Here is a 20,179-nt window from a genome sequence, read left to right as displayed (position 1 = left end):
CCATGGCTAATATCTAGATGTTTCCGGCTCATTTGCATGCTAAATTAACCATAACAACAACAATTAATGTACAACATTTCTGAAACTGAATCTGTTTTTGAACACTGAATTTAAAGGCACATTTGGCAGTTTTGGCTTGTTTTTAGCACCCTCTAGTGTCCGTTTAGTAGAACCAAAAGCAAAACATATCTCCCTGCTGTGCGTTTGTCTTTTATCGCTTTAATCTAACTTCTGAAATGTCTCTCCAGCCTTCATTAGTGTCTACAGAAGTGGTTTGTCACTCAATCAAAACAGCAGCAGTATTAATAATGATCTAAAAAGTGCAGGAAACATACTGGAAGACATGTCAGCTCAATCATTTTTTAAGTCCACAGGTGGTGGCCCGCCACTCTCAAGTTGCAAGTGCAATATTGTGGCCACAGAGGGCTGTAGGGGTCTGAGTGACTTTTCATTAACCATGTAAAGGGTCATTTTAGGCAAGGCAGATTGATTTATATAGAACATGTCACACACAGAAGCAATTCAACCCTAACCCTAACCCTTTCCATTAGTAAGAATAACAAGAACATAAAAATCAACATGACAGAAAAAGCAATTTAAAAATTGAAAAGAAACAAAGTTCAAGTTAAAGAGTGAGCAAATGCAGTGCAGACTGTGCAGTGTGATAACATTCATTCAGACGGATGAAAACAAGAAGGTTTTCAATTTTGATTTAAAAATTACTAGAGTTGGGGCTCATTTGAGGAAGCTGATTCCATCTGTGTGCAGCATAGTAGCTGAAAGCAGCTTCACCCTGTTTGCTTCTGACCCGGGGTTCTACCAGCTGACTCTTAAGGATCCCAGTGCTCTGCTGGGCATTTATACAGGAAAGAGATCGAACATGTATTCTGTCCCCATGAGTGATTTATAAACTAGTAGAAGCACTTTGAAATTGATTCTGTAGTTTACTGGTAACCAGTGTGAAGATTCAATAACAGGGGTGATGTGCTTGGTTCTCTTGATTTTTGTTAAGACTCTAGCAGCAGCATTCTGAATAAGCTGAAGTTGCTTCACAGCTTTTTAGGGAGGAAGACCAAAAGACCATTGCAATAGTCCAACTTGCAGCAGATAAATGCGTGAATGAGTTTCTCCAGGCCCTGTCTGGACATGAGGCCTCTGTCTTGCTATTTGATGAAGATGATAAAACGCAGATGTGACCAGTGAAGCGCAGGTCTGAATCAGTTATTACCAAAATTTCTAACCTGGGTCTTTGTCTTTATTCCTCTGGAGCCAAGCTGAGCAATAACCTCCATCCTATCCTTATTATTTCCAAAGACAATAACTTCAGTCTTGTCTTTAACTGAAAGTTTCACTAAATCCAGTCATTAACTTGCTCAAAAAACTGACAAAGTGAGTCTGGGGAGCCACAGTCACTAGGTGATAGAGCTAGGTAGATCTGGGTGTCACCTGCATAACAATGATAGGTAATGTTATTGAATATGACCTGACCCAGGGGGAGCATGTAGACATCGAAGAGCAGTGGTCCAAGAATTGAGCCATGGGGGACCTCACGTCGTGGTGATCAGATTTTGATTTGTGATCACCAATTGAAACAACAAAACCCCTGTCTTCAAGTTATGATCAGAACCAACTATGGACTGTGACTGAATGTCCCACTCAGTTTATGAGTCTATCAAGAAGGATGTTGTGGTCCACTGTATCAAAAGCTGCACTGAGATCGAGCATCATCAGAACAGATGCTTTGCCTTAATATGTATTTAGACGAATATTATATATATGAACTTCAATAAGTGCAGTCTCAGTGCTGTGGTGTTGTCTAAAACCTGACTGGAAACCATCTAGCATTTTAGCACATACTGGTTTAAGAAAATGATTAAAAAATAATAAAAGTTGCATAGCACGGCTTTAACCAACTGGTACAGCCTCTAACGAATGTAAGCAGAGCTCTCTAGTTTTAGCTCTGCTTTGCCTCCAAATATGTGACTCAAACATGCACACAAAACAAGCTAAATTCTTCTTGTGCTTTACTGAGAGTCGGAGTGAAAAAGCTATCTGCTAGCATTTTTATGAGTTACTGGCACAGTCAGCTCTACCTCAACCGTTGCTTCACTTTCCACTTGTTACTATGCAAACCACAAAGCTCTTTAGAGCAGTTTCTGGCCAGCAGAAGGCAGAAGAGCGCTGTCCAATGTGAAGCTGCTCAAATTTCTGGATCAAGAACCACTGAAACCAACCTGAAAGCAATAGCTTTAAATGTATAAAGTGACATAGTATGAAATATCACACAAATAAGAAGTGAAAGGAATTCCTGTTGACAATAACGTCGTCGTCGTCGTCTTCCTCCGCTTATCCGGGTCCGGGTCGCAGCATCCCAAATAGGGAGCTCCAGACTGTCCTCTCCCCCGCCACCTCCACCAGCAGGACCCCAAGGCGTTCCCGGACCAGATTGGAGATGTAACCTCTCCAACGTGTCCTGGGTCGACCCGGGGGCCTCCTGCCGGCAGGACATGCCTGAAACACCTCTCCAGGGAGGCGTCCAGGAGGCATCCTGACCAGATGCCCAAACCACCTCAACTGACTCCTTTCGATCTGGAGGAGCAGCGGTTCTACTCAGAGTCCCTCCCGAATGTCCGAGATCCTCACCCTATCTCTAAGGCTGAGCCCAGCCACCCTACGGAGGAAACTCATTTCGGCCACTTGTATCCGCGGTCTCGTTCTTTCGATCATTACCCAAAGCTCATGACCATAGGTGAGGATTGGGACGTAGATCGACCGGTAAATCGAGAGCCTGGCTTTCTGGCTCAGCTCCCCCTTCACCACGACAGATCGGCTCAACGTCCGCATCACTGCAGATGCTGAACCAATCTGCCTGTCGATCTCCCGATCCCTCCTACCCTCACTCGTGAACAAGACCCCGAGATACTTAAACTCCTCCACTTGAGGTAGGACCTCTCCCCCGACCCGGAGTTGGCAAGCCACCCTTTCCCGGTCGAGAACCATGGTCTCAGATTTGGAGGTGCTGATCCTCATCCCAGCCACTTCACACTCGGCTGCGAACCTACCCAGCAAGAGCTGAAGGTCAGAGCTGGATGAAGCTAGGAGGACCACATTATCCACAAAAAGCAGAGGCGAGATTCTCCTGCCACCAAACTCGACACACTCCACACCACGGCTGCGCCTAGAAATTCTGTCCATAAAGGTAATGAACAGAACCGGTGACAAAGGGCAGCTCTGGCGGAGTCCAACCCTCACCGGGAACAGGTCCAACTTACTACCGGCTATGCGGACCAAACTCACGCTCCTCTGGTAAAGGGACTGAATGGACTTAACAGAAAGCCACCCACCCCATACTCCTGGAGCGTCCCCCACAGGGTGCCCCTGGGGACACGGTCATAAGCCTTCTCCAAATCCACAAAACACATGTGGATTGGTTGGGCAAACTCCCATGCCCCCTCCATCACCCTTGCAAGGGTATAGAGCTGGTCCACAGTTCCACGGCCAGAACGAAAACCACATTGCTCCTCCTCAATCTGAGATTCAACTATCGATCGGACCCTCCTCTCCAGTACCTTGGAGTAGACCTTTCCAGGGAGGCTGAGGAGTGTGATCCCCCTATAGTTGGAACACAACCTTAGGTCACCCTTCTTTAAGATGGGGACCACCACCCCGGTCTGCCACTCCACAGGAACTGCCCCCGATGACCATGCAATGTTGCAGAGACGTGTCAACCACGACAGCCCTACAACATCCATAGCCTTGAGATACCCAGAATGAATCTCATCCACCCCCGGGGCTTCGCCGCTGTGTAGTTGTTTGACTACCTCAGCAACTTCTGCCCCCGAGATTGGACAGTCCATTCCCAGGTCTCCCGGCTCTGGTTCCTCCTCGGAATGCGCGTAGGTGGGATTGAGGAGCTCCTCAAAGTATTCCTTCCACCGTCCGACTATAGCCCCAGTTGACGTCAGCAGCTCCCCATCCCCACTGTAAACAATGTGAGCGAGTTGCTGCCTCCCTCTCCTGAGGCGCCGAACAGTTTGCCAGAACCTCTTTGGAGCCGATCGATAGTCTTTCTCCATGGCCTCACCAAACTCCTCCCACGCCTGAGATTTTGCCTCGGTAACTGCTACTGCTGCACCCCGCTTTACCTGTCTGCTGCCTGCGGAGACCCACAGACCAGCCATGCCCTGTAGGCCTCCTTCTTCAGCCTGACGGCTCCCCGAAACTCTGGTGTCCACCAGCGGGTACGGGGGTTGCCACCACGACTGGCACCGGCCACCTTGCGACCCCAGCTAGCAACAGCCGTCTCAACAATCGCAGAGTGGAACAAGGCCCACTCTGAGTCCATGTCCCCCACTGCTCTCGGGACGTGGTCAAAGCTCTGCCGGAGGTGGGAGTTGAAGACCGTCTTGACAGGTTCTTCTGCCAGGCGTTCCCAGCAGACCCTCACTATGCGTTTGGGTCTGCCAGGTCTACGCGGCATCTTCCCCTGCCATCTGATCCAACTCACCACCAGGTGGTGATCAGTTGACAGCTCCGCTCCGCTCCTCTCCACTCCTCTCCGCTCCTCTCTTCACTCGGGTGTCCAAAACATACGGCCGCAGGTCAGATGATACGACTACAAAGTCTATCATTGACCTGCGACCTAGGCTGCCCTGGTATCAAGTGTACCGATGGGCATCCTTATGTTCGAACGTGGTGTTCGTTATGGCCAAACTGCGGCTTGCACAGAAGTCCAATAACGAAACACCACTCGAGTTCAGATTAGGCGGGCCGTTCCTCCCAATCACACCCCTCCAGGTCATGCTGTCATTGCCCACGTGAGCACTGAAGTCCCCCAGCAGGACAATGGAGTCCTCTGGTGGAGCACTATCTAGCACTCGTCCCAGGGACTCCAAAAAGGGTGGGTACTCTGAACTGATATTTGGCCCATGGCACAAACAACAGTCAGGACCCGTTCCCCGACCCGAAGGCGCAGAGGAAGCTACCCTCTCGTCCCCCAGGGTAAACCCCAACACACAGGCAGAGAGTCTTGGGGCCAACAAAAAGCCAACCCCAGCCCTCCGCCTCTCACCCGGAGCAACTCCAGCAAAGGAGAGTGTCCAACCCCCCTCAAGGACTTGGGTTCCAGAGCCAATGATATGTGCCAAGGTGAGTCCGACTATATCTAGCCGGTACCGCTCAACCTCAATAACGTTTTAGAGCATTTTTAAGCAGATGTTTTTCATGAATGTAAATACACATTTAAATTGTATTCGTCATCAACACTAGACTTCAAATCAGCTCTTCTAAAGAGGTTAATCGACCGATGCGATATGTAGAAAAAAGATAAATATGTGCCTGATACATCGGTCTATCCATAGTTTAACTTTTATATTCACAAGATCCATTTGACTGTTTGTATTTTGTAAAAATCTGCTAAATGTACTCAAATATTCTAAACAAGGATAAGTGTTAGATTTGGTGTTTACATGACAAAATGAAGGAACTTTAATAAACTGATTACTTTTATTGGTACTTTAGCAAGAAATAAATAACACAAGAAAAAGACCTATTTTTGTTTAACCGTATACATTTACCTATACCAGCAAATGTGAGTTTTTTCTATATTTGTGAAAATAAGTAGTATATCAGTTTGAAATAATAAAGTATAAAAACACATCCTAATAAAATGAAGGGGTTTACTCATTTGTCTGACATGCATAAACCCGTGTTTAATTTCTCTTTGGCTTTTAGCTGTAATATGGTCAAAGTGTCCATTTTTGATGGTAGATTCCTAAAAAAGATCCCTGTATGGCTGGAAACTGGATTAATGACGTGTTAATCATTCAGCTAGCCAGCTTAAATGAGCCTTCGTGTTGTTTTGAAAACAACAATCCTAATTTCTTGGTTATTATTGGTCAAAGCTTCAAAGAGCCACTGCAGAGGGACCAAAAAGCTGCTTGAGGCCTCAGAGCTGCTGGTTTAGGAGGAAAGCAGAAAGAATTTCTTTGTGCCAAACTGAAGGGGGAAGGGGGAAGATGTCACTCAAAAGTTTGAAGCTAACATTAGGAAATTATGAGAGTATGAGTGAAATTTTAACGCTTCAGTGGTCTATTACATTGGATTGTGAATGTAGTACTTGTTGTGGACAAACTATTTCATTGGAGTACTTTTATTTGACTTTTGGATGTAAAAAAAAAAACAATTCTTGTTGGAGATGGCTCTATTGTGTCAATGACATGAGGCTGACAATGAGCCAGACATTATTTAGAATTTCCGAGTGGTTAGATAAAAGTGTTTACTGCTTCTACAGTTGAACTTTTGATAACCATATATCATTTGATTTGAATCATAAGAATTAAATACTGCTCATAAAAAATAATGATCGGCGAAGGGCTTTTCCTATCGCCGACGGTCGGATAACTCATCCAATCGCCCAATCGTAGTCTGGCCTGCGTTTTCCAATTATATTCAGTCTAAAAAGTTACAAATGATACAGAAATAAATAGTATTGTCTCCCCTGTATTGGGATATATATATATATATATATATCTTATTACCACATTCAGGCCAATGCACACTCATAGTGGATGTCTTGGAAAAAATAAGCCTAAATATCCAATATCCAGAGTTATCTCTGTAGTTATGCTGCTATAGGCTTAGACTGCTGGAGGATACACTGACCACTTTTCACACTCTACTGCTTTCTTCTACAGTCTGCTCTTTAACTGTACTATTTTGTGCAATTTCAGCTGTTAACTTTATTTTCTCTGTGAGTGTTTTTCTCCCCAGAAGAAGCTACAATGACGTTCTGCTGAGCTGTGGTGGCCTCATGGAGGGGGCCATCGACTAGCACACTGCTGCTAACCACTAATACATTCTCTCTCTCCTGATAATAACTTTTTGTTTTTGACTTTTGATGTGCTAATACTAGTTTATCCGTTTAATTATAGATCCACTAGGATAAATACAATAAAGTTTATCTTTCACCAAATACAATATTTACTAAGACATCACAATATAACTATAGACACATTACTTGTCTTTGTGTGTGTGTGTGTGTGTGTGTGTGTGTGTGTGTGTGTGTGTGTGTGTGTGTGTGTGTGTGTGTGTGTGTGTGTGTGTGTGTGTGTGTGTGTGTGTGTGTGTGTGTGTGTGTGTGTGTGTGTGTGTGTGTGTGTGTGTGTGTGTGCCTGCTCTGTCTTCTCGATCCCCAGTGAGTCGTGGAGGATGGCTGCTTATACTGAGCCAGGATTCTCTGGAGGTTTCTTCCTGTTAAAAGGGAGTTTTCCTCTCCACTGTCGCTGCATGCTTGCTTAGTATGAGGATTGCTGTATAGTCACTGACACTCGTCAGTGACTTGATGCAATTTGCTGGGTTCCTTATATAGGAAACATTATTTCTGATTGGCTTAATGAACTGTGAATTGGAATGTTTATTATGTAAAGTGCCTTGAGACGACTCTTGTCGTGATTTGGCGCTATATAAATAAAATTGAATTGAATTGAATTGAATATGTGTTTCTGCTTCATGATTTGAACATTCCTTAAATCTGCTTGTAACATGATTCATCTCTGAGGCCTAGTCCACACGTAGCCGGGTTTTTTGAAAACGAATATCCGCCCCTCCAAAAACTTGCATCCACACCACCTCGTTTTAAAAAAAACTCTGTCCACACGTACCCGGATAAATACGTTGTTAAGGACATGCCAGACCTGAAGGCGGCAGTACTTCCCCGTTCTTAACCTCGTCCTTCGTCTGTGGTCTTCCGCATGGAGCAGTAATTCCGCTTGCAAAAACAAACAAGCAGAAAGGGCTTGGACAATTGATGGATCGGGTAGTGACAGAGCGCAGCTCTGAAGGCTTCCATGATGTCGGCTTGTGTAAACACAGGTCGCACACGTGATGTCAGCATTTTTTGTCGCGGAAAGTGACGTTGCGGACCTTAAAACTCCGGTTTTGTCCGTCCACACGCAGACACCCAAAACGGAGAAAACACAGATCTTCACTTTGGCCGGAGTTTTTAAAAAGATCCGTTTTTGTGTGAAAAAACTCCGTTTTCGTGTGGATGACAGGCCAAAACGTAGAAAAATATCTACGTTTTGGCAGATCCCCGGCTACGTGTGGACAGTGCCTGAGCCTCAGTGAAGCAGGATGAGAGGATTCAACAGAAGAGCTGGCTGCTGATCTAAGTGTTTGGGACAAAAGGAAACGTTGGACTTGAATCGGAACCACTCACCCGGGAGCAGATCTCATGCAGGCTTGTGGCGATGGCTTTGGCTGGCGTGTCACAGCGGAACACATGACATTTCAGGATCCTGGTGTTTTTATCCCGCGCCACATACGCAAAATCCCTGGATGGAGAAACAAAATGTGGATATTAACAACAGAGAAATGATCAAATAAAGAGCTGGCTGGAGATATGTTCATTTTACTTAACCAACTTAAAAGCGCACACACACACACACACACACACACACACTGGACCCCAGAGATAAATAGAGTGGTGTGTGTGATACGAAGGGTTCAACAAAGTGACCGAAGGTAAGAATTTTCCTTCTCGCCCACTGAAGCTAAAAAACATTTAACTTTGATAAAGAGAAGTACTGAAAAACAAGCAAAAGGACCGAAAACAAGCTCCGAAAAAGGGAAAGATTTAGAATATGTCAAAGAGGACATTTTTTTCATAAGAGCAGCACACACGCACATTTGATTTATGTTTCTTGGAAATAAAACAACAGAACAAGCGAAATAGCACCTGTCAGTAAATGTGTGTGTGTGTGTGTGTGTGCGTGCGTGCGTGCGTGCGTGCGTGCGTGTGTGTGTGTGTGTGTGTGTGCACTTTAGAAAAGCAACTAGACAAGAGACGCAATAAGCCCCCTTCATTTCCTACATTTCTGCACACGGTAATACTGTGCATCAGGAACTGCTTTGAAGACAAGAAAAACGAGGCACAGAGGAAATTAAACAATAAAAAAAATGAGAAGACCTGATGGAGAGATATTGTGGGATGTTAGCTGCTGTGTTTACCTCTCTCTGCATCCAGGGAAGCATGGGAGGAAAGGAGGAAAGTTAGAAGACAGAATTTTTTTACGTATCACAGAGGACCCCTGCTGAGGGAAAAGAGGCAGAAACTGCGAAGCAACATGCTCTCTCGCTCTCTCTCTCACACACACACACACACACACACACACACACACACACATAATTAAATTTGAGTGACAGCTTCCCTTCTCATCTGATTTGTTTTGCTCCATCTGAAGCACCTCAGACAAAGGAGCTTTATAAAGTGAATGCACATAGGGGTTGAAGGGATGTGGCACACATCTCAGTGGGTTGTTTTCAAACGCATACCTAACACTGGAACTCTGAAATATGGGAACCCAAAGAATAAATCGGCAAGTTACAGAGATTAGGAGGGACTGGATCCTGCAACTTCTTCGTTTAGCTGCCCGGGTTTCATGTTTCCTAAAACATAAAAGCTGAGCGCTTTATGCATACAAAAAGCATGAGAGAGAGAGTATTAAACACTTTTATGCTCTTCAACTGGGAAATAAGAGTGTTTGAAACATCTCAATACAAGAGCAGAATGATTAAGACCAGGACATGTAAGAGGAAAAGACATATCCAATAAAACAAGAACAAAGATGCAAGACGGGAGAATGGGAGTGATGTCATATTTCAATTATGCAATAAAACTATTCATTGATGTCGCCAGCCTGCTGAAAATGCCCAGATTGCTGTGGGGATCTCTAATCTCATGGCAATAAGAAGTTTCACAGCATAAAAAGAGGAGTGGGTGTGCACTGGGTTGCTGTTTATATGCCGACACGACGCCTACAGTCCGCCACCAGGGTGGAACGGTGTGACAGTGTGCAACAGAGGGGAAAATCCCTGCACCAGTCCGTTTTTATACCAACTCCCAACTTCAGCAGTAGATGGAGACGGAGTCCACAACAGAAATGAGCAGCCGATCGCTGCGCGGATCTGACGGTGAGTAATGAGCAGCCCACACCATGGAGGGAATCTTATAAGCACCAGTTAAACACTTTAAACTATAGAAATTATAATCATAGACAAACACCAGAGCAGCACGAGATTCCAATTCCTATCAGTTCTTATCCTTTAATAATTCTAGCCATCACCAGTCTTACACACGTCTACCCTCACTCCACCCAATTCCCTTTGAAATCGTGCAAATCTAAAAATGTTTTACAGAGAGTAAAAACACAACCTCGCAACAGGCCTCTTTCTGAAGTAAATTCTACTTTTTAATCAAACAGCAAAAGCAATGGTTTCTGATCAACTCACAGCCTTCCTGCCCTGGTGGGTCGTCCCGATGATGAGACCGCCTTCAGTCACTCAGTCCTTCAAATCCTGGTGAAGCTGCATGCTCTCTGTCACCCGTCTGCTCCACTCCCAGTAAGAACTAACCATACCTCCCCCTCTGGCAGCCTCCTCGCCCCCTCTCTCTCTTTCTCTCTACTATGTCATCTCCGCCTCCTTCTGCAGCAGATAAGCTTCTCTCACAGCCTCCGGCTCATTTATGTCGCTGCAAACTGATAAAACTACAAACACTTCCTCCACCAAACAGAAGGAATTATGTTTCTTTTTTAAATAAATGAACTTTATACATTTTAGCTCAGATAAACGTACACACCACCTTGCTGCATGAGAACCTACATTGGGTTATCAGAGGTGTACAGCTCCCTCTAGTGGTCACCAGCATCCTTTCATTTATTTAAATATTCGTGTTAACCTTCAGTAAAACGAGCTGCAGAGGGTTAGGATGAGGTGAAAGCGGGACACGGCGAGCCGGGTTTGACTTTTTGGTCAAAGACACTCAAATGTGATCATTTGGACTCTCAAGATCTCCTTTAATAACTGATTCTGCTCATCGAACATGAGTCCTCCCTGCTACAAGCTCCGTTCTATATTTGTTACCGTGACCTTTTACTAGACATGGTGAGAAAACCACAAGAAAAAAACACACCTAACATAAAGTCTTATAAATTAAACCACGATGATGGCTCAGGAGGAAGGAGCTCATCATCTGTTTGAGTCGCTGAGTCCTTGGCTGGACACTTCACCCTCCTAGCCTGCTGGTGGTGATCAAAGGGACCGGTGGTGCCAAGAGTGTGGCAGCCTCACCTCTGTCAGTGGCTATGATATAGTAGCAGGGTAGTATACCACAAAGGAAAACACACCGCTAACCCTTTATACTCAACGTATAATATTTTAGCACGCCAGTTAAAGAAAACTGCAGAAAATATCTTTGTATCCGGGATCACTAACCTGCCGTTGTCGCGGCCGACGCCCCAGACACGGATGCTCGCTATCGGCTGGGAATGAAGCACGCTGCGGTCCATGGGGTCAACCAGGTTCAGCATATTATTCTCCAGCACCAGGTACATGTCCTTCCCCTTGGGACAAGCACAAACACATCACTCCTTTAGGTGTTCCATCAAAGACTGGCTTCTACCAGACGGTGAATAAAAAAGTTTGAGTCAAAAAAATTATTTTTCCCTAGTTATACTGTAGTGTGTGTGGTGTGTGTGTGTGTGTGTGTGTGTGTGTGTGTGTGTGTGTGTGTGTGTGTGTGTGTTCATTCCATGGAAGGCCTCTAAATAAATCATCGGACCCTTAAACCAGAAGGAGGTTGACAGTCAGTTCATATTACATAAGTTCACAGCACCGAAAAGGAAACACTTTTTTCCCCCCGACGTACAAACAACTACCACCAGGTGGTGCAGAGTTTTATCTCCCGCTGTGCTAATCCTGTTTACAAAACCTTCTGGTTTTCCGCACCTCTCCCCAGATGCCGACCGTATCCCGGATGTCATTCTTGCAGTAGGAGAGTTGTCGGATGCAGTTGTTGACGGCGACGCTGCTCTTCCCAGGAGCCAAGTCCTCCTCAGCCATCTCTACCCAGCCCAGAGAGCGCACTGCGAAACACTGAAACATTCAAATACCACAGAATGAAACAGAGTTTCACATTTGAGTTATTACTTCACAGAAATCCAACCTTTATTCTAAAATAACGTTACATTTATTTTCCTGCAAATGAAGGCAAAATTCAGTTTTTATTAATTTAAAATCACACATTCAGTGTAATTTCTAGGACTTGAAAGGTTGTTTGTTTTTAAATTGATAAACCATTTAAAGTGACAAGTAAAATTAACTGTATAAACAAACTAGAAATGTCAAATCTTGAAGGTAGGACCCGACCGATACGCCTTTTTGGGAACCGATACCAATATAAAACTTTTACCAAAGGCCGATAGCCGATATAATGGCCTATAAATCTCCCTCACAAAAAAAAGGAAATAAAAAGAAAGATTCTCTTAAGCTGTTAAGGTGAACAAGACCCCGACATACTTAAACTCCTCCACTTGAGGTAGGACCTCTCCCCCGACCCGTGAGGGTGGGAGGGATCGGGAGATCGACAGGCGGATTGGTTCGGCGTCTGCAGTGATGCGGACGCTGAGCCGATCTGTCGTGGGGAAGAGGGAGCTGAGCCAGAAAGCCAGGCTCTCGATTTACCGGTCGATCTACGTCCCAATCCTCACCTATGGTCATGAGCTTTGGGTAATGACCGAAAGAACGAGATCGCGGATACAAGCGGCCGAAATGAGTTTCCTCCGTAGGGTGGCCGGGCTCAGCCTTAGAGATAGGGTGAGGAGCTCGGACATTCGGGAGGGACTCGGAGTAGAACCGCTGCTCCTCCGGATCGAAAGGAGCCAGTTGAGGTGGTTTGGGCATCTGGTCAGGATGCCTCCTGGACGCCTCCCCGGGGAGGTGTTTCGGGCATGTCCTGCCGGCAGAAGGCCCCCGGGTCGACCCAGGACACGTTGGAGAGGTTACATCTCCAATCTGGTCCGGGAACGCCTTGGGGTCCTGCCGGAGGAGCTGGTGGACAAGGCCGGGGAGAGGACGGCCTGGAGCTCCCTAACTGGGATGCTGCCCCCGCGACCCGGACCCGGATAAGCGGAGGAAGACGAAGACGAAGACGAAGCTGTTATGGTTTTCTCATTTATTATTCAAGTCTTATTTTTTTTTTCCTTCCACTGAATTTTCTACTCCTTTTGTACCCCTAAGAAACTATGGCATTGTTTGTTGTCCAAGGAGTGGAGCCACACAACAAGAGTTCCTAAAGCTGGCACCATCTGCTAGATAGGTAGTGCAATATCGGCCATATCGGCCATCTTTTTGGCCGATAGCCTAAACAGGTCATAGAAGCAGAGGGATGGAATAAGATGACCGACTGATTAAACAATGAAGCACTGACAACTAACAACAGCAGCTTGGTTTGACGTAGCTGTAATTGTTCATCTATAGGGAGTCTAAGTCTCTTCTCTTTCTGGTCAGCTCATGGGTTCCCGGAAGAACGAAAAAATGAATGCAAGTCAAAGGGGCTAAAAGAGCTATTTTCTAATCCGCTTTGCCTTATGCCCTGGATATGTTGTACTACAGTTTAAATGAAAACTAATGATGGGTGTTGTGACCATGCTTTGAGATTTATCAGCTTGTAAAAGTTCGTAATTAGCATGACTACAAACCAGAAATCGGTACGTCGCATAAATGACACCATATAATCTCTTCTCCCCTGGCGTAGCTGCTACTTACCACATGGCCAGATTTAAAGTGGTTCTTTCCTCCTGAAGGAAGGATTTGAAGTTCGCTGAACTTCCAGCCATTTTCCCCCTGTTTTTCTCTGTGTCTGATTCGGTGACGTCACTTTCATGAAGCTCATTTGTAGTCCTGGATTTATTTTCACACAAAACCAAAATAGCATTTCCCCCAAAAAATGAGCGCTTCCTTGGTATCACAATTGGGCCATCCCCATCTGTACCGGGTCGGCCCGGGCCGGGTAGCGTAGGTTGTTTACATATCTGGGTGGCCTGGTATTTTTCCGGGCCAACCAAGGCTCATTCTCAGCCCTCTTCTCGAGGGGGTCTGCTTCAGGCCGACCAGGGCCAACACACCCACTGCTGACAGCAAATTCACACCTTCCATTAGAGCAAGCCTCTGATTGGTGGGTAGAATCAGCCCACATGGGCTTAAGACAAGGATGTGTGGAATCAACCGGGCCAGGCTGGGGCCGACTGGGACTACCCGGCCCGGGCCGACCCAGTACAAATGGGAATGGCCCAAATGTTTCTTTACAATTCACGGACATCATATGTGAACTCTACGGCACATAACAAGTGGAATTAGAAAATAGTGGTTTTAGCACCACTGACTTGCATTCATTTTTTTGTTTTTCCGGGGACCCGTGGTCCGGAGGTAGATGGGCGTGACTTAGGCTCCATATGGCCAATCAATCAACCAATCAATCAACCAATCAAACCTTTATTCATAAAGTGCTTTCCGCGACCCTGTTGGGAAGCCCAAGGCACTGAACATGGTACATGAGAAATGTGAAACATGATGAATAAATCGAAAATAAAAGCAATTCAAATGCAAAAAAGGTAAAACATTGAAGTAGAAGACAAATGGGTAAAATAAGGGATAAAGAGACCAATGAAAACAGGGAGATAAAATCAACATAAAAGAGGCCAAATTCAAACGTGTTCAGGGAACGCCAAGCGGAGGAGGTGGGTTTTTAGGTGACTCTTAAAGACTGGCAGAGATGAGGACAGCCTAACTGAGGGTGGCAACTGGTTACAGAGAGACGGTGCTAGGACTGAGAAAGCCCGGTCCCCGCGAGTACGACACTTAGAACGAGGGACAGCGAGCAGGCCTTGGTCAGAGGAGCAAAGAGCGCGTGATGGGAAATGTCTGTTCAGGAGTGTGGCAAGATAGGGGGGGGGGGGGGGCAACCTGGAAGAAATTGTAAACAAAGACGAGTAGTTTAAAGTGTGAACAATAACAGACCGGAAGCCAGTGCAGGGAGGCCAGAACCGGACTGATGTGGTCCCGGGCCAGTTTATGTAAAAGTAAGAATGGCATCCTGTGGTCAAATTTGGGTACTGCTGTCCATGTATCAAAATAAACAAGTCTGCTCCCAGAAACTGTTGCCAGATTCGAAGACGAATAACACATTAAGTTGATAAGTTTTCACTGCAATATCAGGTTGTTTGCAAATGAAAAATTAGTTAGATATTTTTACATTCTACATTTTTTTATATTCACTGTTAGCATTGTTAGCTCAACATTAGCTTCCAGAATAGAATAGAATAGACTTTATTGATCCCACAGTGGGGAAATTCATTTGTTACAGCAGGACAAACACTTAAGGTAACCACAGCTAACAACATTTATGTTATTTTAAACTAGCGACAGTCACGGTGATATGGTGTCAAACAACACTGAAATGTATGTGCTGCCCCCTAGTGCCAGGAAACTACACTCTGCCACTTTCAATTAATTTCCTTCCAAGATAATTGAGACATTGAGACAGTTTTGTGATTGTTTCATTGTTAAATTCTTACATAATCTTCTTATAACTGATTATTAAGTTATTTAGGTCAGTCTGCATATTCAGTTCTCCTTCTCAGGTTGAAGAAATGGTTGAATACGACATTATCAATAAGTGTTGGGAGGCAGTTTGTCATTTTAAACCTGTTTTGTTACTTTCTGGTTTTATGCTGTTTTTGTAAGTTTTTATTTTGTTCCTAGGAGGACTAACACCTGTCCAGGACAACAGGGTGAAAACAGGCCTTTTCCCAATTCTACTACGGTTACACAAGTGTACATTGACGGCCTTGTTAAAACTAGAAAACATGAAATAAAGTTTAAAATTAGTAAAGTCATATGTGTACTGCCCTAACACACCACCAGAGGGCACCGTTGCACAGCTACAGTATCTTAACATAACATGACCCCAATGTCTAATTCTGGCTTTAACCAAACAACCACACACTAAGATACTGCTGGCATAAATAACATGTCAAAATGTTCTGATTACAAAACCAAATTAAACATTTCAGAGTAACAGAAAACATAAGTATGGAGTAAGTATGGAGTAAATAACTTTAGAATATTCTGGTAAGGCAACAGTTTTGATCTGTGTTCATAAAAAAACAAAAATAGACTAAAGATTTCTAACGTGGGATAAAAATTATTTTCATAAGCCACTAAGAAATTATTTTTTACATAAAATCAAAAAATCTGTACAAGAGCTGAAGAAAACATTTTTTTTGGATGTGTGGCAACAAACATGCAGTCTTACTTTTGCTTCAGAGTCACTGTTGACACGACGGGCCTCATTTTCTTCTACAGTTGGACGGTTTCTGGAACGAAAATCCAATTATAATAAATTAATTAACTGCTGTGTATTTAAATGTATTTAGTCATTATGCAACCAGCAGCTGTGTAATCTGTAATAAGTATGTTTTTTTTTTGTCTGATCAAGTTTAATAAGAGCACAAGCTAACAAGCTTTAACTAACAAAGACAGGGTGGATGGTGGTACATCATCCAGGTCACGGTAATCCTTAGTGGTGATTAAAAGGCAATTGGACATCGACGTGAACAAAAATTTCACCTTAGCTTGAGAGATGCATATCGAAGCGTGGCGCCCTCAAACTCCTTCAGGCTGGGGTCGGGGTTCACCGTGGCTGCCTGCAGATCCTGACAAACACAGTTGATGCGGTCAGGGTGCAAAATGGCTTTGATCGAATCAAGATTTCTTATGACGCACTAATCTATATTTTATTGTGTGATAACTTCATAACATAATTTGAAACTGTGCAGTTTTAAAAATATTTTCCTTATCGTTTTTGCTACAAATAGATATAGCTTCTTTTTTTTTAAACTTCCCCCGGAAAACCCAGTTAGATGTTCTAAACACGAGGTAGGAAAGCCCAACCCCCTCCCCAACAGTCAAACAAAAAAAAAAAATAAACATGTTTGTCACTTGGTGCTTGTTCTTTAGTTCCAGCTCAAATTGTGACCATGGCAAAATTCATGGGAGAAAAGCTAAAAGACACAAACTTTGCAAAAAAAATAAGCCAAAAGTAAATATTTTGGTGCTACTCTGTGCAGCAGCATGCACCCAAGCGTGGGGGGGGAATGTCCTTGCTGGATGGAAGATGGTGGCAGTGTGTCATGAACTGTATAGTGGAACATGCTACATGAAGGAAAGAATGTTAGCACACATTAGTTACACACACCCACTTCTGTGTGTAAATACAGTCACATCTGTGCAATTAATTCCCATAAAAGTAAAAAAAAAAACCTACATGTTCCTGCAGGCATAAAACAGACACGTTTAATCCTTAGATACCGTGAAAAAACTAAGTTTGATGCAGCAACATTAATGATGAAGCATCAGCCACACATGCTTTTGCCTAAGCAGTGACTCCGAAGTATATGAACACGTTAATGCAAACGAGAGTGGGTGGGGTTAGACAAAGAGACGGAGTTGCTGACACTGAATGAATAATACTTGCCTTCCACACTTCACTATCAATTTTTCCGCCAAATTCACTCCACACCTGTTTCTACATACGGCGTTAAAACACAAACACAGATAACGTTGGGTCGAGTCAAATATGAGAGAGAAGCAAGGACACAGGGACACAACAAGGTCGTTAGCTAACCACCTAGCTCCAAACTCAGACAGGCTCACCAATAAGGTGCAAAGTAAATAAATTCACAGATCCAGAATAGATCATTAACATTTCTGACTGTTTTGCCTCTGTTGAACATTTAGCCTCTCACTCTTAATTTAATAGATAATAATTGATAATCAGTGAAAACATAAACCTGAAATTCTGGTTTTTAGTTGTTTTGAATCTTTTCACCAGCCAAATGTGTCAAACATAACCTGAGAAAATAAAAAGTGATGATTTAATTGAAGGGAAACAAGCTTTCCACCTGAACTTGGCCTGTGCAATAAAGTAAATGCTAAAGTTGGTTCAGTACTTAAAGTTCACAAGTTGTTATTAACCACATATAGGGATGGGTACCTTTGACATTTGAATCGATATGGTATTAATTACCGGTACCTACGAATCGATACCGGTACTTAACGGTACCAATTTTCGATAATTTTGAGTGTTTATTATTTTAATTTTCTTTTATAATTAAATATATATTTTTCTCAATATATAACAATATTTGATAAATATCACAATAAATAACATATAACTGTTTGTATTTTAACATCGTCCTTGTAGTTTTATAAGCTGATAATTAAACTGAAGCAAACATCTTTACAGTGAACTAAATTTACTGTGTATCTTCATTCCTTTTGCCGTCCTTTTTCATTTGATTTTTCCTACTGGAAAGTTAGAATTTCCGAGGAGAAAGCGAACACACCATTAGCTGATAATAATGGTGGCAATGGAAGCTAACATATCAAGCTAACGATATCTTAAACAGTTTATTTAGCTGCTGGAGCAGATTAAAACGATGCCTCACACTTAGATCGTCACTGGTTTCGTCTTCACCCGTCACATTTAGTAAAGTGAAGCCAAATTTTAGAGCGCGTTCATGTTGTTCTAGTCGGAAATTCGGAGTTCCGAGGAGAAAGCGAACGCACCATTAGCGAAACGGAAGCTAACATATCAAGCTAATTATATTTACCTACCGGAACAGATTAAGATGAGGATGTCTCACTTAGATAGTTGTCACTGGTTTCATCATCCAGTTACCCATTACATTTAGTGAAGTGGACCCAAGCTTTAGCCTGCGTTCTCTCTACCGTTCTGCTCTGTTTACAACTGGTTAACAGCAAGCGACGACAAAACGCACTTGCGCATGCGCAGCTGTCTTGGCAAGTTCTCGTTATGATGGACGGGTACCGAAACAAGGCACCGTTTGAAACGACGTGAATCGGTGCTCGGTCGGTACTATGGAATTCGGTCGGTACCTTAAAAAGTACCGAATTCGGTACCCATCCCTAACCACATAATCTGGAAAGCTGACTATAGAAGAAGAAGAAACGATTGTTTTATAGCACCTCTCGAGATAAAAATCAATATAGCTCTGTAGGGTATACTAGCAACACTGATCTGTAGCTTAAAGGAGTAACTTTAATAGAACCTGCCTGACAACATAGATTAGGCTAAAAGATCTCAAAAAGCAACACATTATGCCTCATACTAAAGAAATTCTGGCCTGGCAAGTAGTGCTGGGTTTTGATTCAAATTTCAAGAATCGGTTTGATTTTGATTCTCAAGATTTAGAATAGATTATCACGATTCGATTCAATTTTATGTTAACTTGGGTTGGAAATTTTAAAACCGTTCTTTTTTTAGCCATTAAATTAGTCACATGACTGTGTAGTTGTGCAAAATATTAACACTAGTGGCATTCAATGACAAATGAATGATAAATTGGTAGCTAAAGATGGCTGAAAGGACCTATCTCACTCCCATAATGTTGATGCAACTGCTGTTCACAAATGTGCTGTCGGGAAGAATTAGTGAGCAGATGCGGGACAGCTAACAGAGGAAGTCAGAGGTGTCGATACCTGCATCAACGGACTGCTATTGGGACATTAACCTAGGGCTTTTTTAAAAATAACTGATTGAGAATTCAGCCAAAAGCTGAAGCTGTTGAATACTAACGCTATTTTATTTCAATTAATAATAATAAAACAAGACATTCTTATTGTGTGCAAATATAAACAGACTGATTACTAAATAACAGTCGTCATTTTACTGTGTGCCAATATGAAATTGATCTTTGGATGTATGGATCGATATTTATGAATTATTTAGAGAATGGATTCAGAATCCTAGAATTGCTTTTTTTTTAAGTATTCATTCTGGCCATGACCCATAGACGGAGCTCACTTGTATAAGGCAGAATCCGTGTTGTCTTTCAAACCGTCTCTGCATGCAACTGGACAACGCTAAGACCAATCAGAGCACCAAACAACATGATATATTAACAGCAATGGAAATCGGTCAATGTGGCAGTCCGCCATACACAGTAAAACAAAGTATCTGCTCATGTCTTACAGAAAAGCCAGTCTAAATCATCCAAAGTTGATGCCAAAGCCGTTTCAAACGAGTGTCGTTCCTGAGATGCCGCCATCTTGGTAGGTTTTTTCTTTTTTTTTTCAGCCATAATGGTGCAAAGCCAGCCCAACATTTCTCTACAAACCCAGCCTAAACCTGACCCAGCCAATGGTAGATCTGCTAAGGCTACAATTGAGCGAGGCTAGACCAAACATTTTTATACTGTTACGATTTTTCTAGGTATCTGGGGTAAAAGAATTCAGCAACAAAAGAACAACTGAAGCC

The 20,179-nt window shown here is 43.4% G+C and overlaps 1 protein-coding gene across 4 annotated transcripts in view; it reads right to left on the bottom strand.

The window, feature by feature from the left end:
- Positions 1-20,179, bottom strand: part of apbb2b (amyloid beta (A4) precursor protein-binding, family B, member 2b) — a 78,326-nt gene that overhangs the window by 8,332 nt on the left and 49,815 nt on the right. For 2 of the 4 annotated variants that reach the window (XM_054744775.2, XM_054744776.2), the window contains exons 8-13: positions 17,375-17,425; positions 16,468-16,553; positions 16,154-16,214; positions 11,788-11,934; positions 11,275-11,402; positions 8,219-8,333 (exon numbers count right to left, since the gene is read on the bottom strand). In XM_054744775.2, coding sequence (XP_054600750.2) covers positions 8,219-8,333; positions 11,275-11,402; positions 11,788-11,934; positions 16,154-16,214; positions 16,468-16,553; positions 17,375-17,425 — 588 coding nt within the window. The remainder of the gene's footprint in view (positions 1-8,218; positions 8,334-11,274; positions 11,403-11,787; positions 11,935-16,153; positions 16,215-16,467; positions 16,554-17,374; positions 17,426-20,179) is intronic. The other 2 variants (XM_054744777.2, XM_054744778.2) reach the window with 2 other exon arrangements.

This window comes from Nothobranchius furzeri, chromosome 6 (genome assembly GCF_043380555.1).
Source record: "Nothobranchius furzeri strain GRZ-AD chromosome 6, NfurGRZ-RIMD1, whole genome shotgun sequence".
Classification (NCBI taxonomy): Eukaryota; Metazoa; Chordata; class Actinopteri; order Cyprinodontiformes; family Nothobranchiidae; genus Nothobranchius; species Nothobranchius furzeri.
This window is presented reverse-complemented; position numbering and strand designations above follow the sequence as displayed.